The sequence below is a fragment of the Anopheles coustani genome, unplaced genomic scaffold (genome assembly GCF_943734705.1).
Source record: "Anopheles coustani unplaced genomic scaffold, idAnoCousDA_361_x.2 U_122, whole genome shotgun sequence".
Lineage (NCBI taxonomy): Eukaryota > Metazoa > Arthropoda > Insecta > Diptera > Culicidae > Anopheles > Anopheles coustani.
The window spans coordinates 1-27,846 of record NW_026525335.1 but is presented as its reverse complement, the minus strand read 5'-3'; the positions used below and the strand labels follow the sequence as shown (position 1 = coordinate 27,846).

Genomic DNA, 27,846 nt, shown 5'->3' with positions numbered 1-27,846 from the left:
AGCAAGGGTGGATTCACGTTCCGCAAGTGGTGTTCCAACGCTCTTCCAGTACTGGAAGGAGTCCCACCAGCACTACTTGGAACGAAATCAGCGTTCAACTTCGACATCGAGGAAAACATCAAAACGCTCGGCATTCGATGGGATCCAGAAGCCGATGTATTCCGTCTGGATGTTTCGATCGTCATCAAACCATCGCCACACTCCAAACGCAGCATACTCTCTTCAATCGCGCAGTTGTACGACCCACTCGGTTTAATTTCACCGGTCATCGTGCAAGCGAAATTGATCATGCAGTTGCTTTGGCTATTGGGACTGCATTGGGACGACAAGGTACCGGACGACCTACAACGAAAATGGGACATCTTCTGCGAGCAACTTGCCAAACTTCAGAACTTCACCATCACGAGGTTCGCATTCATAGCCGGTTATCACCAAGCAGAGCTTCATTGTTTCACCGATGCGTCGGAAGCAGCTTACGGAGCTTGTATCTACATCCGGTCGGAAACGTCTGACGGATCAGTGCAAGTGAGCTTGCTGACATCGAAATCCAAAGTTGCTCCGCTGAAACCCGTCACCATCCCTCGGCTAGAACTTTGTGCAGCACTGCTAGGAGCGAGACTCTACACCAAAGTGAAGGATGCACTGGACATGCAGTTTTCAGCGCGTCACTTCTGGTCGGATTCAACCGTCGTTCTCCAATGGCTACAGGCTCCCGCACGTACATGGAAAACGTACGTGGCAAATCGTGTCGCAAAGATACAGGACGCCACCCAAGGTTCACGCTGGCGACATGTCTCCGGAAGCGACAACCCGGCGGACATTGTATCACGCGGCTGTTCAGTGGACGAACTGATTAGCGATCAACGATGGCAAAACGGTCCAGCTTGGCTACGAGCGCCAAAATCTACATGGCCATCGGAAATCATCTGCACAAACAAAATCGCCGAAGAAGAGCTACGGAAGGACGTCATAACTCTGCCAGTCCAGGTGGTGAAACCAAATGAAATCTTCGAGAGATTTTCTTCATACTTAATGCTTCTGCGAGCCGTCGGCTACTGTCTCCGGTTCTGCAACAACACCCGGAACAAAACTCGACGCATAACCAGCAGAACTCTTCTCGTCAGTGAGCTGACGAAAGCAACTACCTGTCTTGTAAAAATCGTCCAGACAGAAGCATTTCCTGATGAAATTCAACGCTTCAAAAGGCATCAACCCGTATCTACACGGTCATCTCTTCGACTACTGAATCCGTTCGTTGACGGTGACGGAGTGATCCGCGTTGGTGGCCGGCTACAGCAATCGGATGCAGCATACGAGGTACGTCATCCAATTGTCATCCCTGGGTTTCATCCGTTTACGCAGATGCTTCTGGTACACCAACACAGTAAACTACTACACGGCGGCATCTCGCATACACTGTCTGCAGTGCGCGATGGATTCTGGCCATTGAATGGACGCAAGGCAGTCAGAAGCGCCATACGAAAATGTCACGAGTGTTGCAGAGCCAATCCTCATCCAATAGAACAACCAGAGGGTCAACTACCGGTCGACAGAGTGACAGCAAACGACGCGTTCATCTGTACCGGAATCGATTATTGTGGGCCTATCTACCTGAAGCCGATTCATCGGAAAGCCGCGGCTCGTAAGGCTTACATCTGCATTTTTGTTTGCCTCAGCACCAAGGCTGTCCATTTGGAGCTGGTCAGCGATCTCAGCACGGCAGCATTCCTGATGGCTCTTGACCGGTTTGTGTACAGGAAAGGCAGGCCGACCCATATCTACTCGGACAATGGTACCAATTTCATTGGTGCTAAAAACGCCCTTCACGCCATCTACGCCATGCTGAATCACACGAAGAGCAAGGAGCAGATCGACAAACATTTGGCAGACGACGCGATTCAATGGCACCTCATCCCTCCACGAGCACCCAACTTCGGCGGTCTATGGGAGGCCGCGGTCAAGGTGGCCAAAACTCACTTGGTTCGTCAACTCGGCGCAGCATCACTCTCCGAAGAGGAAATGGCGACCGTGCTGGCTAAAATCGAAGGATGCATGAACTCCCGTCCTTTGACACCACTCTCCAGTGACCCGAACGATTTGGAAGCACTGACCCCGGCCCACTTCCTCATCAAGCGCCCGCTGCAGCCACTGCCGGAATTCAACGCCAGCTGTGCTTCCCAGAACCAGCTGGCCAAGTATCAACGTCTGCAAAGGTTCACACAAAGCTTTTGGGATCGTTGGTGCAACGAATACCGCAAGGAGCTTAACATTGCCCACCGACGACAACGCAAAGGATACCAGCTTGCTGAAGGGGACCTGATCATCCTGAAGGACGACCAACTACCGCCAACCCGATGGCCTTTAGCTCGAGTTCTTGAACTACATTCAGGACCTGACGGCATTTCCAGAGTGGCGACGGTGCGGACAAGCTCTGGAATATTCAAACGTGCAGTTAACAAACTATGCCGATTAGAATGTTTAAGTTGAAAAAAATCAATTTTTCAAGGTGGCCGGTATGTTGAGTGACTAACAGAAGAAAAGTTAGAAAATGGCCAAACGCCGAGAATACGTCACTCACAACTAATTTAGAAAGAGAAGGATAGGACACTCAATAAGTTAGGGTAGAAATTTGCGAACTCGCCTAACTATGTATAAAAAGAGTGTTTCACTTAGAAGTGACACACAACGTAGGAAACCTTCGACCAGTGAACATCGCGATCCAGAGATAGAAGAAAATAAACACCAGTTCTTTTCAGAACTTCCAACACGGAATTATTTGTCTTCTTTGCCATCCAGCGCCGTAGCTCTGCGCATCCGCTTCACTGCGTTTGACGATCACCCAACAAGCACCTTCTAAACACCATTTTGCATCGTCTCATTCTCTTTAAAGTCACTTTAAGCACCTTCTAAACACCATTTTGCATCGTCTCATTCTCTTTAAAGTCACTTTAAGCACCTTCTAAACCTCATTTTGCATCGTCTCATTCTCTTTAAAGTCACTTTAAGCACCTTCTAAACCTCATTTTGCATCGTCTCATTCTCTTTAAAGTCACCTTAAGCACCTTCTAAACCTCATTTTGCATCGTCTCATTCTCTTTAAAGTCACCTTAAGCACCTTCTAAACACCATTTTGCATCGTCTCATTCTCTTTAAAGTCACTTTAAGCACCTTCTAAACCTCATTTTGCATCGTCTCATTCTCTTTAAAGTCACTTTAAGCACCTTCTAAACACCATTTTGCATCGTCTCATTCTCTTTAAAGTCACTTTAAGCACCTTCTAAACCTCATTTTGCATCGTCTCATTCTCTTTAAAGTCACCTTAAGCACCTTCTAAACACCATTTTGCATCGTCTCATTCTCTTTAAAGTCACTTTAAGCACCTTCTAAACCTCATTTTGCATCGTCTCATTCTCTTTAAAGTCACCTTAAGCACCTTCTAAACCTCATTTTGCATCGTCTCATTCTCTTTAAAGTCACCTTAAGCACCTTCTAAACACCATTTTGCATCGTCTCATTCTCTTTAAAGTCACTTTAAGCACCTTCTAAACCTCATTTTGCATCGTCTCATTCTCTTTAAAGTCACCTTAAGCACCTTCTAAACACCATTTTGCATCGTCTCATTCTCTTTAAAGTCACTTTAAGCACCTTCTAAACACCATTTTGCATCGTCTCATTCTCTTTAAAGTCACCTTAAGCACCTTCTAAACACCATTTTGCATCGTCTCATTCTCTTTAAAGTCACTTTAAGCACCTTCTAAACACCATTTTGCATCGTCTCATTCTCTTTAAAGTCACTTTAAGCACCTTCTAAACCTCATTTTGCATCGTCTCATTCTCTTTAAAGTCACTTTAAGCACCTTCTAAACCTCATTTTGCATCGTCTCATTCTCTTTAAAGTCACTTTAAGCACCTTCTAAACACCATTTTGCATCGTCTCATTCTCTTTAAAGTCACTTTAAGCACCTTCTAAACACCATTTTGCATCGTCTCATTCTCTTTAAAGTCACCTTAAGCACCTTCTAAACACCATTTTGCATCGTCTCATTCTCTTTAAAGTCACTTTAAGCACCTTCTAAACACCATTTTGCATCGTCTCATTCTCTTTAAAGTCACTTTAAGCACCTTCTAAACACCATTTTGCATCGTCTCATTCTCTTTAAAGTCACTTTAAGCACCTTCTAAACCTCATTTTGCATCGTCTCATTCTCTTTAAAGTCACTTTAAGCACCTTCTAAACACCATTTTGCATCGTCTCATTCTCTTTAAAGTCACTTTAAGCACCTTCTAAACCTCATTTTGCATCGTCTCATTCTCTTTAAAGTCACCTTAAGCACCTTCTAAACACCATTTTGCATCGTCTCATTCTCTTTAAAGTCACTTTAAGCACCTTCTAAACCTCATTTTGCATCGTCTCATTCTCTTTAAAGTCACTTTAAGCACCTTCTAAACCTCATTTTGCATCGTCTCATTCTCTTTAAAGTCACCTTAAGCACCTTCTAAACCTCATTTTGCATCGTCTCATTCTCTTTAAAGTCACCTTAAGCACCTTCTAAACACCATTTTGCATCGTCTCATTCTCTTTAAAGTCACTTTAAGCACCTTCTAAACCACATTTTGCATCGTCTCATTCTCTTTAAAGTCACTTTAAGCACCTTCTAAACCTCATTTTGCATCGTCTCATTCTCTTTAAAGTCACCTTAAGCACCTTCTAAACACCATTTTGCATCGTCTCATTCTCTTTAAAGTCACTTTAAGCACCTTCTAAACCTCATTTTGCATCGTCTCATTCTCTTTAAAGTCACCTTAAGCACCTTCTAAACACCATTTTGCATCGTCTCATTCTCTTTAAAGTCACTTTAAGCACCTTCTAAACCTCATTTTGCATCGTCTCATTCTCTTTAAAGTCACTTTAAGCACCTTCTAAACACCATTTTGCATCGTCTCATTCTCTTTAAAGTCACTTTAAGCACCTTCTAAACACCATTTTGCATCGTCTCATTCTCTTTAAAGTCACTTTAAGCACCTTCTAAACCTCATTTTGCATCGTCTCATTCTCTTTAAAGTCACTTTAAGCACCTTCTAAACACCATTTTGCATCGTCTCATTCTCTTTAAAGTCACTTTAAGCACCTTCTAAACCTCATTTTGCATCGTCTCATTCTCTTTAAAGTCACCTTAAGCACCTTCTAAACACCATTTTGCATCGTCTCATTCTCTTTAAAGTCACTTTAAGCACCTTCTAAACCTCATTTTGCATCGTCTCATTCTCTTTTAAGTCACTTTAAGCACCTTCTAAACCTCATTTTGCATCGTCTCATTCTCTTTAAAGTCACCTTAAGCACCTTCTAAACCTCATTTTGCATCGTCTCATTCTCTTTAAAGTCACCTTAAGCACCTTCTAAACACCATTTTGCATCGTCTCATTCTCTTTAAAGTCACTTTAAGCACCTTCTAAACCTCATTTTGCATCGTCTCATTCTCTTTAAAGTCACTTTAAGCACCTTCTAAACCACATTTTGCATCGTCTCATTCTCTTTAAAGTCACCTTAAGCACCTTCTAAACACCATTTTGCATCGTCTCATTCTCTTTAAAGTCACTTTAAGCACCTTCTAAACCTCATTTTGCATCGTCTCATTCTCTTTAAAGTCACTTTAAGCACCTTCTAAACACCATTTTGCATCGTCTCATTCTCTTTAAAGTCACTTTAAGCACCTTCTAAACCTCATTTTGCATCGTCTCATTCTCTTTAAAGTCACCTTAAGCACCTTCTAAACACCATTTTGCATCGTCTCATTCTCTTTAAAGTCACTTTAAGCACCTTCTAAACCTCATTTTGCATCGTCTCATTCTCTTTAAAGTCACTTTAAGCACCTTCTAAACCTCATTTTGCATCGTCTCATTCTCTTTAAAGTCACCTTAAGCACCTTCTAAACCTCATTTTGCATCGTCTCATTCTCTTTAAAGTCACCTTAAGCACCTTCTAAACACCATTTTGCATCGTCTCATTCTCTTTAAAGTCACTTTAAGCACCTTCTAAACACCATTTTGCATCGTCTCATTCTCTTTAAAGTCACTTTAAGCACCTTCTAAACCTCATTTTGCATCGTCTCATTCTCTTTAAAGTCACTTTAAGCACCTTCTAAACCTCATTTTGCATCGTCTCATTCTCTTTAAAGTCACTTTAAGCACCTTCTAAAGACCATTTTGCATCGTCTCATTCTCTTTAAAGTCACCTTAAGCACCTTCTAAAGACCATTTTGCATCGTCTCATTCTCTTTAAAGTCACTTTAAGCACCTTCTAAACACCATTTTGCATCGTCTCATTCTCTTTAAAGTCACTTTAAGCACCTTCTAAACCTCATTTTGCATCGTCTCATTCTCTTTAAAGTCACCTTAAGCACCTTCTAAACACCATTTTGCATCGTCTCATTCTCTTTAAAGTCACTTTAAGCACCTTCTAAACCTCATTTTGCATCGTCTCATTCTCTTTAAAGTCACCTTAAGCACCTTCTAAACCTCATTTTGCATCGTCTCATTCTCTTTAAAGTCACTTTAAGCACCTTCTAAACCTCATTTTGCATCGTCTCATTCTCTTTAAAGTCACCTTAAGCACCTTCTAAACCTCATTTTGCATCGTCTCATTCTCTTTAAAGTCACCTTAAGCACCTTCTAAACACCATTTTGCATCGTCTCATTCTCTTTAAAGTCACTTTAAGCACTTTCTAAACCTCATTTTGCATCGTCTCATTCTCTTTAAAGTCACCTTAAGCACCTTCTAAACCTCATTTTGCATCGTCTCATTCTCTTTAAAGTCACTTTAAGCACCTTCTAAACACCATTTTGCATCGTCTCATTCTCTTTAAAGTCACTTTAAGCACCTTCTAAACCTCATTTTGCATCGTCTCATTCTCTTTAAAGTCACTTTAAGCACCTTCTAAACCTCATTTTGCATCGTCTCATTCTCTTTAAAGTCACTTTAAGCACCTTCTAAACCTCATTTTGCATCGTCTCATTCTCTTTAAAGTCACCTTAAGCACCTTCTAAACACCATTTTGCATCGTCTCATTCTCTTTAAAGTCACTTTAAGCACCTTCTAAACCTCATTTTGCATCGTCTCATTCTCTTTAAAGTCACTTTAAGCACCTTCTAAACCTCATTTTGCATCGTCTCATTCTCTTTAAAGTCACTTTAAGCACCTTCTAAACCTCATTTTGCATCGTCTCATTCTCTTTAAAGTCACTTTAAGCACCTTCTAAACACCATTTTGCATCGTCTCATTCTCTTTAAAGTCACCTTAAGCACCTTCTAAACCTCATTTTGCATCGTCTCATTCTCTTTAAAGTCACCTTAAGCACCTTCTAAACACCATTTTGCATCGTCTCATTCTCTTTAAAGTCACTTTAAGCACCTTCTAAACACCATTTTGCATCGTCTCATTCTCTTTAAAGTCACTTTAAGCACCTTCTAAACCTCATTTTGCATCGTCTCATTCTCTTTAAAGTCACTTTAAGCACCTTCTAAACACCATTTTGCATCGTCTCATTCTCTTTAAAGTCACCTTAAGCACCTTCTAAACACCATTTTGCATCGTCTCATTCTCTTTAAAGTCACTTTAAGCACCTTCTAAACACCATTTTGCATCGTCTCATTCTCTTTAAAGTCACTTTAAGCACCTTCTAAACCTCATTTTGCATCGTCTCATTCTCTTTGAAGTCACCTTAAGCACCTTCTAAACCTCATTTTGCATCGTCTCATTCTCTTTAAAGTCACTTTAAGCACCTTCTAAACCTCATTTTGCATCGTCTCATTCTCTTTAAAGTCACCTTAAGCACCTTCTAAACACCATTTTGCATCGTCTCATTCTCTTTAAAGTCACTTTAAGCACCTTCTAAACCTCATTTTGCATCGTCTCATTCTCTTTAAAGTCACTTTAAGAACCTTCTAAACCTCATTTTGCATCGTCTCATTCTCTTTAAAGTCACCTTAAGCACCTTCTAAACACCATTTTGCATCGTCTCATTCTCTTTAAAGTCACTTTAAGCACCTTCTAAACCTCATTTTGCATCGTCTCATTCTCTTTAAAGTCACTTTAAGCACCTTCTAAACCTCATTTTGCATCGTCTCATTCTCTTTAAAGTCACTTTAAGCACCTTCTAAACACCATTTTGCATCGTCTCATTCTCTTTAAAGTCACCTTAAGCACCTTCTAAACACCATTTTGCATCGTCTCATTCTCTTTAAAGTCACCTTAAGCACCTTCTAAACACCATTTTGCATCGTCTCATTCTCTTTAAAGTCACTTTAAGCACCTTCTAAACACCATTTTGCATCGTCTCATTCTCTTTAAAGTCACCTTAAGCACCTTCTAAACACCATTTTGCATCGTCTCATTCTCTTTAAAGTCACTTTAAGCACCTTCTAAACACCATTTTGCATCGTCTCATTCTCTTTAAAGTCACTTTAAGCACCTTCTAAACACCATTTTGCATCGTCTCATTCTCTTTAAAGTCACTTTAAGCAGCTTCTGAACCTCATTTTGCATCGTCTCATTCTCTTTGAAGTCACTTTAAGCACCTTCTAAACACCATTTTGCATCGTCTCATTCTCTTTAAAGTCACTTTAAGCACCTTCTAAACCTCATTTTGCATCGTCTCATTCTCTTTAAAGTCACCTTAAGCACCTTCTAAACACCATTTTGCATCGTCTCATTCTCTTTAAAGTCACTTTAAGCACCTTCTAAACCTCATTTTGCATCGTCTCATTCTCTTTAAAGTCACTTTAAGCACCTTCTAAACCTCATTTTGCATCGTCTCATTCTCTTTAAAGTCACCTTAAGCACCTTCTAAACCTCATTTTGCATCGTCTCATTCTCTTTAAAGTCACCTTAAGCACCTTCTAAACACCATTTTGCATCGTCTCATTCTCTTTAAAGTCACTTTAAGCACCTTCTAAACCTCATTTTGAATCGTCTCATTCTCTTTAAAGTCACTTTAAGCACCTTCTAAACCTCATTTTGCATCGTCTCATTCTCTCTAAAGTCACCTTAAGCACCTTCTAAACACCATTTTGCATCGTCTCATTCTCTTTAAAGTCACTTTAAGCACCTTCTAAACCTCATTTTGCATCGTCTCATTCTCTTTAAAGTCACCTTAAGCACCTTCTAAACACCATTTTGCATCGTCTCATTCTCTTTAAAGTCACTTTAAGCACCTTCTAAACACCATTTTGCATCGTCTCATTCTCTTTAAAGTCACTTTAAGCACCTTCTAAACCTCATTTTGCATCGTCTCATTCTCTTTAAAGTCACTTTAAGCACCTTCTAAACACCATTTTGCATCGTCTCATTCTCTTTAAAGTCACTTTAAGCACCTTCTAAACCTCATTTTGCATCGTCTCATTCTCTTTAAAGTCACTTTAAGCACCTTCTAAACCTCATTTTGCATCGTCTCATTCTCTTTAAAGTCACCTTAAGCACCTTCTAAACACCATTTTGCATCGTCTCATTCTCTTTAAAGTCACTTTAAGCACCTTCTAAACCTCATTTTGCATCGTCTCATTCTCTTTAAAGTCACCTTAAGCACCTTCTAAACACCATTTTGCATCGTCTCATTCTCTTTAAAGTCACTTTAAGCACCTTCTAAACACCATTTTGCATCGTCTCATTCTCTTTAAAGTCACTTTAAGCACCTTCTAAACACCATTTTGCATCGTCTCATTCTCTTTAAAGTCACCTTAAGCACCTTCTAAACACCATTTTGCATCGTCTCATTCTCTTTAAAGTCACTTTAAGCACCTTCTAAACACCATTTTGCATCGTCTCATTCTCTTTAAAGTCACTTTAAGCACCTTCTAAACCTCATTTTGCATCGTCTCATTCTCTTTAAAGTCACTTTAAGCACCTTCTAAACCTCATTTTGCATCGTCTCATTCTCTTTAAAGTCACTTTAAGCACCTTCTAAACACCATTTTGCATCGTCTCATTCTCTTTAAAGTCACTTTAAGCACCTTCTAAACACCATTTTGCATCGTCTCATTCTCTTTAAAGTCACCTTAAGCACCTTCTAAACACCATTTTGCATCGTCTCATTCTCTTTAAAGTCACTTTAAGCACCTTCTAAACCTCATTTTGCATCGTCTCATTCTCTTTAAAGTCACCTTAAGCACCTTCTAAACACCATTTTGCATCGTCTCATTCTCTTTAAAGTCACTTTAAGCACCTTCTAAACCTCATTTTGCATCGTCTCATTCTCTTTAAAGTCACTTTAAGCACCTTCTAAACCTCATTTTGCATCGTCTCATTCTCTTTAAAGTCACCTTAAGCACCTTCTAAACACCATTTTGCATCGTCTCATTCTCTTTAAAGTCACTTTAAGCACCTTCTAAACCTCATTTTGCATCGTCTCATTCTCTTTAAAGTCACTTTAAGCACCTTCTAAACCTCATTTTGCATCGTCTCATTCTCTTTAAAGTCACCTTAAGCACCTTCTAAACACCATTTTGCATCGTCTCATTCTCTTTAAAGTCACTTTAAGCACCTTCTAAACCTCATTTTGCATCGTCTCATTCTCTTTAAAGTCACCTTAAGCACATTCTAAACACCATTTTGCATCGTCTCATTCTCTTTAAAGTCACCTTAAGCACCTTCTAAACACCATTTTGCATCGTCTCATTCTCTTTAAAGTCACTTTAAGCACCTTCTAAACACCATTTTGCATCGTCTCATTCTCTTTAAAGTCACTTTAAGCACCTTCTAAACACCATTTTGCATCGTCTCATTCTCTTTAAAGTCACTTTAAGCACCTTCTAAACCTCATTTTGCATCGTCTCATTCTCTTTAAAGTCACCTTAAGCACCTTCTAAACACCATTTTGCATCGTCTCATTCTCTTTAAAGTCACTTTAAGCACCTTCTAAACCTCATTTTGCATCGTCTCATTCTCTTTAAAGTCACCTTAAGCACCTTCTAAACACCATTTTGCATCGTCTCATTCTCTTTAAAGTCACCTTAAGCACCTTCTAAACACCATTTTGCATCGTCTCATTCTCTTTAAAGTCACTTTAAGCACCTTCTAAACCTCATTTTGCATCGTCTCATTCTCTTTAAAGTCACTTTAAGCACCTTCTAAACACCATTTTGCATCGTCTCATTCTCTTTAAAGTCACTTTAAGCACCTTCTAAACCTCATTTTGCATCGTCTCATTCTCTTTAAAGTCACCTTAAGCACCTTCTAAACCTCATTTTGCATCGTCTCATTCTCTTTAAAGTCACCTTAAGCACCTTCTAAACACCATTTTGCATCGTCTCATTCTCTTTAATGTCACTTTAAGCACCTTCTAAACCTCATTTTGCATCGTCTCATTCTCTTTAAAGTCACTTTAAGCACCTTCTAAACACCATTTTGCATCGTCTCATTCTCTTTAAAGTCACTTTAAGCACCTTCTAAACACCATTTTGCATCGTCTCATTCTCTTTAAAGTCACTTTAAGCACCTTCTAAACCTCATTTTGCATCGTCTCATTCTCTTTAAAGTCACCTTAAGCACCTTCTAAACACCATTTTGCATCGTCTCATTCTCTTTAAAGTCACTTTAAGCACCTTCTAAACCTCATTTTGCATCGTCTCATTCTCTTTAAAGTCACCTTAAGCACCTTCTAAACCTCATTTTGCATCGTCTCATTCTCTTTAAAGTCACTTTAAGCACCTTCTAAACCTCATTTTGCATCGTCTCATTCTCTTTAAAGTCACCTTAAGCACCTTCTAAACACCATTTTGCATCGTCTCATTCTCTTTAAAGTCACTTTAAGCACCTTCTAAACACCATTTTGCATCGTCTCATTCTCTTTAAAGTCACTTTAAGCACCTTCTAAACACCATTTTGCATCGTCTCATTCTCTTTAAAGTCACTTTAAGCACCTTCTAAACCTCATTTTGCATCGTCTCATTCTCTTTAAAGTCACTTTAAGCACCTTCTAAACCTCATTTTGCATCGTCTCATTCTCTTTAAAGTCACTTTAAGCACCTTCTAAACCTCATTTTGCATCGTCTCATTCTCTTTAAAGTCACCTTAAGCACCTTCTAAACACCATTTTGCATCGTCTCATTCTCTTTAAAGTCACCTTAAGCACCTTCTAAACCTCATTTTGCATCGTCTCATTCTCTTTAAAGTCACCTTAAGCACCTTCTAAACCTCATTTTGCATCGTCTCATTCTCTTTAAAGTCACCTTAAGCACCTTCTAAACACCATTTTGCATCGTCTCATTCTCTTTAAAGTCACTTTAAGCACCTTCTAAACCTCATTTTGCATCGTCTCATTCTCTTTAAAGTCACCTTAAGCACCTTCTAAACACCATTTTGCATCGTCTCATTCTCTTTAAAGTCACTTTAAGCACCTTCTAAACCTCATTTTGCATCGTCTCATTCTCTTTAAAGTCACCTTAAGCACCTTCTAAACACCATTTTGCATCGTCTCATTCTCTTTAAAGTCACTTTAAGCACCTTCTAAACACCATTTTGCATCGTCTCATTCTCTTTAAAGTCACTTTAAGCACCTTCTAAACCTCATTTTGCATCGTCTCATTCTCTTTAAAGTCACTTTAAGCACCTTCTAAACCTCATTTTGCATCGTCTCATTCTCTTTAAAGTCACCTTAAGCACCTTCTAAACACCATTTTGCATCGTCTCATTCTCTTTAAAGTCACTTTAAGCACCTTCTAAACCTCATTTTGCATCGTCTCATTCTCTTTAAAGTCACTTTAAGCACCTTCTAAACCTCATTTTGCATCGTCTCATTCTCTTTAAAGTCACTTTAAGCACCTTCTAAACCTCATTTTGCATCGTCTCATTCTCTTTAAAGTCACTTTAAGCACCTTCTAAACCTCATTTTGCATCGTCTCATTCTCTTTAAAGTCACTTTAAGCACCTTCTAAACACCATTTTGCATCGTCTCATTCTCTTTAAAGTCACTTTAAGCACCTTCTAAACCTCATTTTGCATCGTCTCATTCTCTTTAAAGTCACCTTAAGCACCTTCTAAACCTCATTTTGCATCGTCTCATTCTCTTTAAAGTCACTTTAAGCACCTTCTAAACACCATTTTGCATCGTCTCATTCTCTTTAAAGTCACTTTAAGCACCTTCTAAACACCATTTTGCATCGTCTCATTCTCTTTAAAGTCACTTTAAGCACCTTCTAAACCTCATTTTGCATCGTCTCATTCTCTTTAAAGTCACTTTAAGCACCTTCTAAACACCATTTTGCATCGTCTCATTCTCTTTAAAGTCACTTTAAGCACCTTCTAAACCTCATTTTGCATCGTCTCATTCTCTTTAAAGTCACTTTAAGCACCTTCTAAACCTCATTTTGCATCGTCTCATTCTCTTTAAAGTCACCTTAAGCACCTTCTAAACCTCATTTTGCATCGTCTCATTCTCTTTAAAGTCACTTTAAGCACCTTCTAAACCTCATTTTGCATCGTCTCATTCTCTTTAAAGTCACCTTAAGCACCTTCTAAACACCATTTTGCATCGTCTCATTCTCTTTAAAGTCACTTTAAGCACCTTCTAAACACCATTTTGCATCGTCTCATTCTCTTTAAAGTCACTTTAAGCACCTTCTAAACCTCATTTTGCATCGTCTCATTCTCTTTAAAGTCACTTTAAGCACCTTCTAAACCTCATTTTGCATCGTCTCATTCTCTTTAAAGTCACCTTAAGCACCTTCTAAACACCATTTTGCATCGTCTCATTCTCTTTAAAGTCACTTTAAGCACCTTCTAAACCTCATTTTGCATCGTCTCATTCTCTTTAAAGTCACCTTAAGCACCTTCTAAACACCATTTTGCATCGTCTCATTCTCTTTAAAGTCACTTTAAGCACCTTCTAAACCTCATTTTGCATCGTCTCATTCTCTTTAAAGTCACTTTAAGCACCTTCTAAACCTCATTTTGCATCGTCTCATTCTCTTTAAAGTCACCTTAAGCACCTTCTAAAGACCATTTTGCATCATCTCATTCTCTTTAAAGTCACCTTAAGCACCTTCTAAACCTCATTTTGCATCGTCTCATTCTCTTTAAAGTCACCTTAAGCACCTTCTAAACACCATTTTGCATCGTCTCATTCTCTTTAAAGTCACTTTAAGCACCTTCTAAACCTCATTTTGCATCGTCTCATTCTCTTTAAAGTCACTTTAAGCACCTTCTAAACCTCATTTTGCATCGTCTCATTCTCTTTAAAGTCACTTTAAGCACCTTCTAAACCTCATTTTGCATCGTCTCATTCTCTTTAAAGTCACCTTAAGCACCTTCTAAACACCATTTTGCATCGTCTCATTCTCTTTAAAGTCACTTTAAGCACCTTCTAAACCTCATTTTGCATCGTCTCATTCTCTTTAAAGTCACTTTAAGCACCTTCTAAACCTCATTTTGCATCGTCTCATTCTCTTTAAAGTCACCTTAAGCACCTTCTAAACACCATTTTGCATCGTCTCATTCTCTTTAAAGTCACTTTAAGCACCTTCTAAACCTCATTTTGCATCGTCTCATTCTCTTTAAAGTCACTTTAAGCACCTTCTAAACCTCATTTTGCATCGTCTCATTCTCTTTAAAGTCACTTTAAGCACCTTCTAAACACCATTTTGCATCGTCTCATTCTCTTTAAAGTCACTTTAAGCACCTTCTAAACACCATTTTGCATCGTCTCATTCTCTTTAAAGTCACTTTAAGCACCTTCTAAACCTCATTTTGCATCGTCTCATTCTCTTTAAAGTCACTTTAAGCACCTTCTAAACCTCATTTTGCATCGTCTCATTCTCTTTAAAGTCACCTTAAGCACCTTCTAAACCTCATTTTGCATCGTCTCATTCTCTTTAAAGTCACTTTAAGCACCTTCTAAACCTCATTTTGCATCGTCTCATTCTCTTTAAAGTCACCTTAAGCACCTTCTAAACACCATTTTGCATCGTCTCATTCTCTTTAAAGTCACTTTAAGCACCTTCTAAACACCATTTTGCATCGTCTCATTCTCTTTAAAGTCACCTTAAGCACCTTCTAAACACCATTTTGCATCGTCTCATTCTCTTTAAAGTCACTTTAAGCACCTTCTAAACCTCATTTTGCATCGTCTCATTCTCTTTAAAGTCACCTTAAGCACCTTCTAAACACCATTTTGCATCGTCTCATTCTCTTTAAAGTCACTTTAAGCACCTTCTAAACCTCATTTTGCATCGTCTCATTCTCTTTAAAGTCACTTTAAGCACCTTCTAAACACCATTTTGCATCGTCTCATTCTCTTTAAAGTCACTTTAAGCACCTTCTAAACACCATTTTGCATCGTCTCATTCTCTTTAAAGTCACTTTAAGCACCTTCTAAACCTCATTTTGCATCGTCTCATTCTCTTTAAAGTCACCTTAAGCACCTTCTAAACACCATTTTGCATCGTCTCATTCTCTTTAAAGTCACCTTAAGCACCTTCTAAACCTCATTTTGCATCGTCTCATTCTCTTTAAAGTCACTTTAAGCACCTTCTAAACCTCATTTTGCATCGTCTCATTCTCTTTAAAGTCACTTTAAGCACCTTCTAAACACCATTTTGCATCGTCTCATTCTCTTTAAAGTCACTTTAAGCACCTTCTAAACCTCATTTTGCATCGTCTCATTCTCTTTAAAGTCACTTTAAGCACCTTCTAAACCTCATTTTGCATCGTCTCATTCTCTTTAAAGTCACTTTAAGCACCTTCTAAACCTCATTTTGCATCGTCTCATTCTCTTTAAAGTCACTTTAAGCACCTTCTAAACCTCATTTTGCATCGTCTCATTCTCTTTAAAGTCACCTTAAGCACCTTCTAAACACCATTTTGCATCGTCTCATTCTCTTTAAAGTCACCTTAAGCACCTTCTAAACACCATTTTGCATCGTCTCATTCTCTTTAAAGTCACTTTAAGCACCTTCTAAACCTCATTTTGCATCGTCTCATTCTCTTTAAAGTCACCTTAAGCACCTTCTAAACACCATTTTGCATCGTCTCATTCTCTTTAAAGTCACTTTAAGCACCTTCTAAACCTCATTTTGCATCGTCTCATTCTCTTTAAAGTCACTTTAAGCACCTTCTAAACCTCATTTTGCATCGTCTCATTCTCTTTAAAGTCACTTTAAGCACCTTCTAAACCTCATTTTGCATCGTCTCATTCTCTTTAAAGTCACTTTAAGCACCTTCTAAACCTCATTTTGCATCTCATTTAAAGTCACTTTAAGCACCTTCTAAACACCATTTTGCATCGTCTCATTCTCTTTAAAGTCACTTTAAGCACCTTCTAAACCTCATTTTGCATCGTCTCATTCTCTTTAAAGTCACTTTAAGCACCTTCTAAACCTCATTTTGCATCGTCTCATTCTCTTTAAAGTCACTTTAAGCACCTTCTAAACCTCGTTTTGCATCGTCTCATTCTCTTTAAAGTCACTTTAAGCACCTTCTAAACCTCATTTTGCATCGTCTCATTCTCTTTAAAGTCACTTTAAGCACCTTCTAAACCTCATTTTGCATCGTCTCATTCTCTTTAAAGTCACTTTAAGCACCTTCTAAACCTCATTTTGCATCGTCTCATTCTCTTTAAAGTCACTTTAAGCACCTTCTAAACCTCATTTTGCATCGTCTCATTCTCTTTAAAGTCACTTTAAGCACCTTCTAAACACCATTTTGCATCGTCTCATTCTCTTTAAAGTCACTTTAAGCACCTTCTAAACACCATTTTGCATCGTCTCATTCTCTTTAAAGTCACTTTAAGCACCTTCTAAACACCATTTTGCATCGTCTCATTCTCTTTAAAGTCACTTTAAGCACCTTCTAAACCTCATTTTGCATCGTCTCATTCTCTTTAAAGTCACTTTAAGCACCTTCTAAACCTCATTTTGCATCGTCTCATTCTCTTTAAAGTCACCTTAAGCACCTTCTAAACACCATTTTGCATCGTCTCATTCTCTTTAAAGTCACTTTAAGCACCTTCTAAACCTCATTTTGCATCGTCTCATTCTCTTTAAAGTCACCTTAAGCACCTTCTAAACCTCATTTTGCATCGTCTCATTCTCTTTAAAGTCACTTTAAGCACCTTCTAAACACCATTTTGCATCGTCTCATTCTCTTTAAAGTCACTTTAAGCACCTTCTAAACCTCATTTTGCATCGTCTCATTCTCTTTAAAGTCACCTTAAGCACCTTCTAAACACCATTTTGCATCGTCTCATTCTCTTTAAAGTCACCTTAAGCACCTTCTAAACCTCATTTTGCATCGTCTCATTCTCTTTAAAGTCACCTTAAGCACCTTCTAAACCTCATTTTGCATCGTCTCATTCTCTTTAAAGTCACTTTAAGCACCTTCTAAACACCATTTTGCATCGTCTCATTCTCTTTAAAGTCACTTTAAGCACCTTCTAAACCTCATTTTGCATCGTCTCATTCTCTTTAAAGTCACCTTAAGCACCTTCTAAACACCATTTTGGATCGTCTCATTCTCTTTAAAGTCACTTTAAGCACCTTGTTGAAAGAGTATTTCAACAGAAAAAAGCAGACACTTGATTTTAAGTTCACTTGCACGAGTGGCTAAAACTTTCGTGCCTCTTTATTCTCTATCAACGACAATAACAATGGTCGCGCCGCTTATATACTATGCCGGTTTAGTTAGTTTTTTCGTTCAGGTTGTACTACCAGTTTCGGTGACACTTGCGTTTTGACGGCAGCTGTCATGCCGTTGCTTTGTTTTGCAACATTCTCCCCCCAGTGGATCATCACGATGCTCCACTAACTATGTGTTGCTGCCGTCTATAATAACCTGTCTGTTTTCTGCTTTGACCATCTCAATGAAACGTCCCTCCGGACAGTGGTTTCGGGGCAAACCACTATTTACGACTAGCACTACGCCTTGCAGGGGATCAACTGTTTGGAACCTCTTCGTGCGTCTTGTCAGGGTAGCTAAATATTCTGCCGCCCACTTTTTCCAGAACATGCTTGCGTTCCTTTGTGTTGCTTTCCAGGACGATCGTATTGCGGCCGGCGAGTCATCGAAGGGTACCAGCGGTTCCTTTACTACGCGAACCAGGCGCTCCCAACAACCGCCGAAGTGGGGTGCAGTTGATGAGTTGAAGGTCCACCTTCCCGCGCTGCTACATGAAACGTGAAAGGATGAATAGCGCTGGGGTGCAATGTTGAGTGGCAAAAGGAATTTTATCTCCTCGCACCACGCGGGGTTGGCATCGTGATGTAGAATCGGGCAGGACACTCGCGAGACTAGCATCTCTTGACTAAGACGACCATACATACAGTCACTGGACCTTTCCTCAGCCGTAGCACCATCACGTAGCTCCACAGTAACGGCGATGTTGCGTGCTCGTGAGAAGACCTCGTTGCTAAGGCAATTCAAGTGAAGTGGATACGCAAACAGATGGTTACTAAATAACTGGACATTCGGGTGGAAGCGTCGCTCAGTTCTGCTGGGAAACTTTGTCGCTCCTAGCATCGGTTCAGTCGCCGGTGGTATCGGAGATGGGTTAAGCAGCCCCAAGCTATTCGTGAGGCAGCTCTTGGAAAATACGTTCAAGGACTCGATGTAAACCTTCAGCGTGCTAGGCATTACAGTCAGCTCGCCAAACCTGTCCGGTCTGCGATCCTCTGCCGGCAGCTTCAGCAAATCGTCGTCCCTCAGTTTCGCTTCCTTCTGACGGTAAATTGCTGGGAACTCGCACGACGTATTGAGATCGTTGCTGTACAGCTGAAACAGAGGACGCGCAGCCCCTGCGATCGGCATTCGATAGTAGCCACATCTCAGTGTGCACTGTTCGATCCTTGTCCGACACTTGCTCAACGCCTTCGGGTCCTTGATCGCCTTCAGGTACGGTGCAACCCATGGACCTATGGCGCCTTGGAGGATCCTATCGATACGGAGAATCCCGAAAGTGCACGCCTGTTGCACGTCTACGCTAAAGATAGCCTGCCGGGATCGCGTCAGCCAATCCATGGGGACTGCATCGGGATGAAACAGCTTATCCTTTGTGTCGCACTTTGTGCGGCCGGGCCTTAACGTACTGTTGCCAATCTGGTCAGACCTGTTCGATATATTTTGGGAGATGCATAGGGACTGCTCCGATCTGCACGTGCTGGATAAGAGGGCGGACCCATGGTCCCTGTTTAGATCGAAGTAGATGTTTTCGGTCAATTTCCGGCTAGCCCGCGCGTCGTACAGTGTCACGCTGCCAAGATACGGTTTGATGTGACCGTGTGGTGCTTCTCAATCTGGCGGGGTCGCCCCAGTGACACCCTCGATCGCACTCAGCAGCCGGAGGCGCGAAGAATCGCACTTGATCAGCGTCCGCTGGCCAAGCCGTGCCCGGTAAGGTTCGATCGCCGCCTCGGCAGATTCGCTTATCTGCGCCACCATTGCTACCGTCGCTCCCGACGTTGTACTACATCCGCCGGCCGACTGTAAGAAGAGCATCTGCTGCCCGCTGAAGGGTCGCTCCCGGTTATCACGTCGCGCCTGCGCAATCGATGGATCCGTCTCCAGATCACACTGGTTCAACTGCGGATTCATACTCTGTTCCAGACCTTTCAGCGTGCCGTACTTTCTCGTGCTGAGGCTGGTTGGGAGTGGAGGTGCAATCGTGCACTCCAGCGAAGCCAGCCGCTTGGTCTTCTGCAGCTGGTTCTGTTCGAGCACGGACGCGTTCCGCTGCAACCAGTCCTTCATCGCCGCCTCGTTGTCCGCCACAAGCGCAACCGACTGCGGTGTGCCATCGTTCAGCTTCAACTTTATTTTTTCGGCGAGTATGTTTGGCGCCCTAACGTCATCCTTTGACACCGGCGTTCTCACGGCCGGTGGGAATCCCATCGGCTCGAACCTGCGGGACTGTCTGAGGGTAGAATCTAGGGCGTCATTGCTAGCTACATTGCACGTGCGGATATGGAAGCTGGCCATACCTCCGTGACGCGTGGCAATGGTTTTGGTGCATGGCCCGTAAACCACCCATCCTAAGCGCGTTTTGGCAGCGGTAGGCTCATCCTTCTTTCCTTCGTAGGATTTTAGTGGTTGACCCAACCGACAATTGTCGATCCCAATTAAAACTCGAGGGGTTACGCTTTTGTATGGCACTATTGGTAACCCTCTTAGATGCGCGTACGTGGCAAATAGTCGCTCCGTTGACACTGTTTGTTCCGGTAAGGCCAGCTCTTTCATCGAGTGGACTCTAGGTAGCTCGTACACCGTCCCCGACTCATGTCCACTAGAGATACGCAGCGACACTTGTACCGATCCTTTCTCTTCGCGAGTTGTCGTTCCCGTCCATTTTAGGCGTAGCGGATGTGGCGTGCCTTGCAGCCCTAGCTCCTGGATCAGTCCGTGTTCCACAAAGGTCGACGTTGACCCCTCGTCGAAGAAGGCGAACGTCTTTAGACTTCCTTTGGGCCCGTGTAGCGTCACTGGAATGTAGCGGAATAGGACGGTCATGTCACCTTCGGTGTTTGTGCTACAGTGCGTTAGTGTGTGTACCTGGTGTTGTGTTGTGTCGATGTGCAGAAGCTGGTGATGCAAGATGCCGCAGCCGCCTATCTCACATGGCTTCTTTTCTTGACACGGGCCGCGGTGCGAAATCAGGCATTGCTTACATATCCGGCTCGCCTTCACAAACGTTCTTCTGGCATTAACCGCCATCTTCCGGAAAACTTCACAACTGGCCATTGATACACACGAGCAGTGACATAAGGCGCACTTCGAGGGCAGTGCTGGGCTCTTCGAATCGGGTGTGATGGTGGTGTGTAAATTCCAGCGCTCCGTGGTCCGTCGTGGCTCGCTTGTTAGCGGTTTGTTGTGAATTGCGCGTCCGGACAAAGGCGCAGCCGCACTGATATCTAGCGCCAAATCGCCTATCCACTTACCAAACTCGAACAAGGACGCATTCGGGAGGTCCCTGCGGTGTCGTGCCCACTCGATAAACGTGGTGTCTGGCAGCTTTGCCGTTAACTCCCTCAGCAAGGTAACATCACACATGTACCCGTACATGCCCGTTGCTCTGATCGTAGCACAGAGATTTTGCACCTCGAAGCCAAATTCCGCCAGTGTGTCGAGTTGGTCATTTCTTGGTGCCGGCATTCGTCTTACCCTCTCTATGAGTGACTCCACGATCAACTCAGGGCGGCCAAACCTCGTTCGGAGGATATTGATTGCATCCTTCAACCCTGACGGCAAAAGCAACAAATGCTCTACCGCCTTGCGTGCAGCACCGGTTAACGCCTTTTGCAAACGGAGCAAGTTTTCGTCATCACTGAAGCCGCATAATGTCGACGATAGTTCGTATCGCGCGATGAACAAGGGCCACTCCGCCGCTGAGCCGGAAAATGTGGGCAAATCTTTGCTCGTCGATTGCCGTGCTGCTAGCTGACTCTGGTTCAGGATTGTTGTGTTGCAAAAAGTGCCGGAAAGGTTCACGTTCGGTGCAGGAAAACGTCTCGGGCTCATCCCCTCCGCGTAGTGCAGTGAAGTGTTGTGTCCCGACGCCTTTGGGATAGCCCCGTTATCGCAATGGCGGCCACCCAATTGCGGTTGATGACCCTGGGTCGCCATGGTTGGGCCGGTCCATGCAGAATGGCGGTTCACCGCCGCCGAAGCCTCCATCATTCGGCGCCATTCTGAAAACCCCGAGCGACTCGCGTATTCCGGCAAAAGTAAGCTACGTTCTGCCGGGTTTTCACTGAGGAACCCTACCCCGCGGGCCGGTTGTGCCTCCCCGCAACGATCAGTGATATCCAGCCATTCCTCTGCCTTCCGCATTTCGGTTATGCTGGCCGACGTTGTATTGTTTACAGTGGCGTTCCGTTCTTGCTCGTACGCACGCCTCTCCTCCTGAATCGCAAGTGCACGGATTTGCCATTGGAGCTCTCGCGCGGCAAGCTCGATTCGTCGTCGTTTCTCTGCAATCGGGTCCTCTTTGGACCCGGCTCCTTGTCTCGTGTGCGAGCTTGGCTCGATCGTCCGATCCGAATGCGTCGGATGCGTCAACGGGGTCAACCCTTCCGGGTGGCCATCTGTTTGACTCGGTCCGGCCGTCGCCTGCCCGCTTTGTGCCCGAGGAGTGTGGTGGAATGTGAAAGAGGCCGGTGTGGACCTCGAGTCAGCCATCCTAGCGCTTTCGATTGCACCTACGCCGTCGCGTATCGATGGCGGGCTCGCCATTTCCATGGCTTCGATCCGTTCCCCGCATAACGTTTCACCGTCGTCACTCATCACGGTACACTTTCGCACGAGAAGCTGGTTTTCGTAAACTGTTAATTTGCGAGAACTTTTCTAGAAAGTTTTAGAATGTTGAAAGAGTATTTCAACAGAAAAAAGCAGACACTTGATTTTAAGTTCACTTGCACGAGTGGCTAAAACTTTCGTGCCTCTTTATTCTCTATCAACGACAATAACAATGGTCGCGCCGCTTATATACTATGCCGGTTTAGTTAGTTTTTTCGTTCAGGTTGTACTACCAGTTTCGGTGACACTTGCGTTTTGACGGCAGCTGTCATGCCGTTGCTTTGTTTTGCAACACACCTTCTAAACCTCATTTTGCATCGTCTCATTCTCTTTAAAGTCACTTTAAGCACCTTCTAAACCTCATTTTGCATCGTCTCATTCTCTTTAAAGTCACTTTAAGCACCTTCTAAACACCATTTTGCATCGTCTCATTCTCTTTAAAGTCACTTTAAGCACCTTCTAAACCTCATTTTGCATCGTCTCATTCTCTTTAAAGTCACCTTAAGCACCTTCTAAACACCATTTTGCATCTTCTCATTCTCTTTAAAGTCACTTTAAGCACCTTCTAAACCTCATTTTGCATCGTCTCATTCTCTTTAAAGTCACTTTAAGCACCTTCTAAACCTCATTTTGCATCGTCTCATTCTCTTTAAAGTCACTTTAAGCACCTTCTAAACACCATTTTGCATCGTCTCATTCTCTTTAAAGTCACTTTAAGCACCTTCTAAACCTCATTTTGCATCGTCTCATTCTCTTTAAAGTCACTTTAAGCACCTTCTAAACACCATTTTGCATCGTCTCATTCTCTTTAAAGTCACTTTAAGCACCTTCTAAACCTCATTTTGCATCGTCTCATTCTCTTTAAAGTCACCTTAAGCACCTTCTAAACACCATTTTGCATCGTCTCATTCTCTTTAAAGTCACTTTAAGCACCTTCTAAACCTCATTTTGCATCGTCTCATTCTCTTTAAAGTCACTTTAAGCACCTTCTAAACCTCATTTTGCATCGTCTCATTCTCTTTAAAGTCACTTTAAGCACCTTCTAAACCTCATTTTGCATCGTCTCATTCTCTTTAAAGTCACTTTAAGCACCTTCTAAACACCATTTTGCATCGTCTCATTCTCTTTAAAGTCACTTTAAGCACCTTCTAAACACCATTTTGCATCGTCTCATTCTCTTTAAAGTCACTTTAAGCACCTTCTAAACCTCATTTTGCATCGTCTCATTCTCTTTAAAGTCACCTTAAGCACCTTCTAAACACCATTTTGCATCGTCTCATTCTCTTTAAAGTCACTTTAAGCACCTTCTAAACCTCATTTTGCATCGTCTCATTCTCTTTAAAGTCACCTTAAGCACCTTCTAAACCTCATTTTGCATCGTCTCATTCTCTTTAAAGTCACTTTAAGCACCTTCTAAACACCATTTTGCATCGTCTCATTCTCTTTAAAGTCACTTTAAGCACCTTCTAAACCTCATTTTGCATCGTCTCATTCTCTTTAAAGTCACCTTAAGCACCTTCTAAACACCATTTTGCATCGTCTCATTCTCTTTAAAGTCACCTTAAGCACCTTCTAAACACCATTTTGCATCGTCTCATTCTCTTTAAAGTCACTTTAAGCACCTTCTAAACCTCATTTTGCATCGTCTCATTCTCTTTAAAGTCACTTTAAGCACCTTCTAAACACCATTTTGCATCGTCTCATTCTCTTTAAAGTCACTTTAAGCACCTTCTAAACCTCATTTTGCATCGTCTCATTCTCTTTAAAGTCACCTTAAGCACCTTCTAAACACCATTTTGCATCGTCTCATTCTCTTTAAAGTCACTTTAAGCACCTTCTAAACCTCATTTTGCATCGTCTCATTCTCTTTAAAGTCACCTTAAGCACCTTCTAAACACCATTTTGCATCGTCTCATTCTCTTTAAAGTCACTTTAAGCACCTTCTAAACCTCATTTTGCATCGTCTCATTCTCTTTAAAGTCACCTTAAGCACCTTCAAAACACCATTTTGCATCGTCTCATTCTCTTTAAAGTCACTTTAAGCACCTTCTAAACCTCATTTTGCATCGTCTCATTCTCTTTAAAGTCACTTTAAGCACCTTCTAAACCTCATTTTGCATCGTCTCATTCTCTTTAAAGTCACCTTAAGCACCTTCTAAACACCATTTTGCATCGTCTCATTCTCTTTAAAGTCACTTTAAGCACCTTCTAAACCTCATTTTGCATCGTCTCATTCTCTTTAAAGTCACTTTAAGCACCTTCTAAACCTCATTTTGCATCGTCTCATTCTCTTTAAAGTCACTTTAAGCACCTTCTAAACACCATTTTGCATCGTCTCATTCTCTTTAAAGTCACTTTAAGCACCTTCTAAACCTCATTTTGCATCGTCTCATTCTCTTTAAAGTCACCTTAAGCACCTTCTAAACACCATTTTGCATCGTCTCATTCTCTTTAAAGTCACCTTAAGCACCTTCTAAACACCATTTTGCATCGTCTCATTCTCTTTAAAGTCACTTTAAGCACCTTCTAAACCTCATTTTGCATCGTCTCATTCTCTTTAAAGTCACTTTAAGCACCTTCTAAACACCATTTTGCATCGTCTCATTCTCTTTAAAGTCACTTTAAGCACCTTCTAAACCTCATTTTGCATCGTCTCATTCTCTTTAAAGTCACCTTAAGCACCTTCTAAACACCATTTTGCATCGTCTCATTCTCTTTAAAGTCACTTTAAGCACCTGTCTAAACCTCATTTTGCATCGTCTCATTCTCTTTAAAGTCACCTTAAGCACCTTCTAAACACCATTTTGCATCGTCTCATTCTCTTTAAAGTCACTTTAAGCACCTTCTAAACACCATTTTGCATCGTCTCATTCTCTTTAAAGTCACCTTAAGCACCTTCTAAACACCATTTTGCATCGTCTCATTCTCTTTAAAGTCACTTTAAGCACCTTCTAAACCTCATTTTGCATCGTCTCATTCTCTTTAAAGTCACTTTAAGCACCTTCTAAACACCATTTTGCATCGTCTCATTCTCTTTAAAGTCACCTTAAGCACCTTCTAAACCTCATTTTGCATCGTCTCATTCTCTTTAAAGTCACCTTAAGCACCTTCTAAACACCATTTTGCATCGTCTCATTCTCTTTAAAGTCACTTTAAGCACCTTCTAAACCTCATTTTGCATCGTCTCATTCTCTTTAAAGTCACCTTAAGCACCTTCTAAACACCATTTTGCATCGTCTCATTCTCTTTAAAGTCACTTTAAGCACCTTCTAAACCTCATTTTGCATCGTCTCATTCTCTTTAAAGTCACTTTAAGCACCTTCTAAACACCATTTTGCATCGTCTCATTCTCTTTAAAGTCACTTTAAGCACCTTCTAAACCTCATTTTGCATCGTCTCATTCTCTTTAAAGTCACCTTAAGCACCTTCTAAACACCATTTTGCATCGTCTCATTCTCTTTAAAGTCACCTTAAGCACCTTCTAAACACCATTTTGCATCGTCTCATTCTCTTTAAAGTCACTTTAAGCACCTTCTAAACCTCATTTTGCATCGTCTCATTCTCTTTAAAGTCACTTTAAGCACCTTCTAAACACCATTTTGCATCGTCTCATTCTCTTTAAAGTCACTTTAAGCACCTTCTAAACCTCATTTTGCATCGTCTCATTCTCTTTAAAGTCACCTTAAGCACCTTCTAAACACCATTTTGCATCGTCTCATTCTCTTTAAAGTCACTTTAAGCACCTTCTAAACCTCATTTTGCATCGTCTCATTCTCTTTAAAGTCACTTTAAGCACCTTCTAAACACCATTTTGCATCGTCTCATTCTCTTTAAAGTCACTTTAAGCACCTTCTAAACCTCATTTTGCATCGTCTCATTCTCTTTAAAGTCACTTTAAGCACCTTCTAAACCTCATTTTGCATCGTCTCATTCTCTTTAAAGTCACCTTAAGCACCTTCTAAACACCATTTTGCATCGTCTCATTCTCTTTAAAGTCACTTTAAGCACCTTCTAAACCTCATTTTGCATCGTCTCATTCTCTTTAAAGTCACTTTAAGCACCTTCTAAACCTCATTTTGCATCGTCTCATTCTCTTTAAAGTCACTTTAAGCACCTTCTAAACCTCATTTTGCATCGTCTCATTCTCTTTAAAGTCACTTTAAGCACCTTCTAAACACCATTTTGCATCGTCTCATTCTCTTTAAAGTCACTTTAAGCACCTTCTAAACCTCATTTTGCATCGTCTCATTCTCTTTAAAGTCACCTTAAGCACCTTCTAAACACCATTTTGCATCGTCTCATTCTCTTTAAAGTCACTTTAAGCACCTTCTAAACCTCATTTTGCATCGTCTCATTCTCTTTAAAGTCACTTTAAGCACCTTCTAAACCTCATTTTGCATCGTCTCATTCTCTTTAAAGTCACCTTAAGCACCTTCTAAACACCATTTTGCATCGTCTCATTCTCTTTAAAGTCACTTTAAGCACCTTCTAAACCTCATTTTGCATCGTCTCATTCTCTTTAAAGTCACCTTAAGCACCTTCTAAACACCATTTTGCATCGTCTCATTCTCTTTAAAGTTACTTTAAGCACCTTCTAAACCTCATTTTGCATCGTCTCATTCTCTTTAAAGTCACTTTAAGCACCTTCTAAACACCATTTTGCATCGTCTCATTCTCTTTAAAGTCACTTTAAGCACCTTCTAAACCTCATTTTGCATCGTCTCATTCTCTTTAAAGTCACCTTAAGCACCTTCTAAACACCATTTTGCATCGTCTCATTCTCTTTAAAGTCACCTTAAGCACCTTCTAAACACCATTTTGCATCGTCTCATTCTCTTTAAAGTCACTTTAAGCACCTTCTAAACCTCATTTTGCATCGTCTCATTCTCTTTAAAGTCACTTTAAGCACCTTCTAAACACCATTTTGCATCGTCTCATTCTCTTTAAAGTCACTTTAAGCACCTTCTAAACCTCATTTTGCATCGTCTCATTCTCTTTAAAGTCACCTTAAGCACCTTCTAAACACCATTTTGCATCGTCTCATTCTCTTTAAAGTCACTTTAAGCACCTTCTAAACCTCATTTTGCATCGTCTCATTCTCTTTAAAGTCACTTTAAGCACCTTCTAAACACCATTTTGCATCGTCTCATTCTCTTTAAAGTCACCTTAAGCACCTTCTAAACACCATTTTGCATCGTCTCATTCTCTTTAAAGTCACTTTAAGCACCTTCTAAACCTCATTTTGCATCGTCTCATTCTCTTTAAAGTCACCTTAAGCACCTTCTAAACACCATTTTGCATCGTCTCATTCTCTTTAAAGTCACTTTAAGCACCTTCTAAACCTCATTTTGCATCGTCTCATTCTCTTTAAAGTCACCTTAAGCACCTTCTAAACACCATTTTGCATCGTCTCATTCTCTTTAAAGTCACTTTAAGCACCTTCTAAACCTCATTTTGCATCGTCTCATTCTCTTTAAAGTCACTTTAAGCACCTTCTAAACACCATTTTGCATCGTCTCATTCTCTTTAAAGTCACTTTAAGCACCTTCTAAACCTCATTTTGCATCGTCTCATTC

The 27,846-nt window shown here is 41.0% G+C and overlaps 1 protein-coding gene across 1 annotated transcript; it reads left to right on the top strand.

Annotated features, from left to right (window-relative positions):
• Positions 1–49: 49 nt before the first annotated feature.
• On the top strand, positions 50–18,164 carry LOC131271167 (uncharacterized; the record flags this gene model as incomplete). The annotated part of the gene is made up of 2 exons (XM_058272556.1): positions 50–2,418; positions 18,021–18,164. Coding segments are annotated over 2 exons (2,513 nt in total), but the record flags the coding sequence as incomplete, so codon positions are not given.
• Between the last annotated feature and the right edge of the window lie 9,682 nt (positions 18,165–27,846).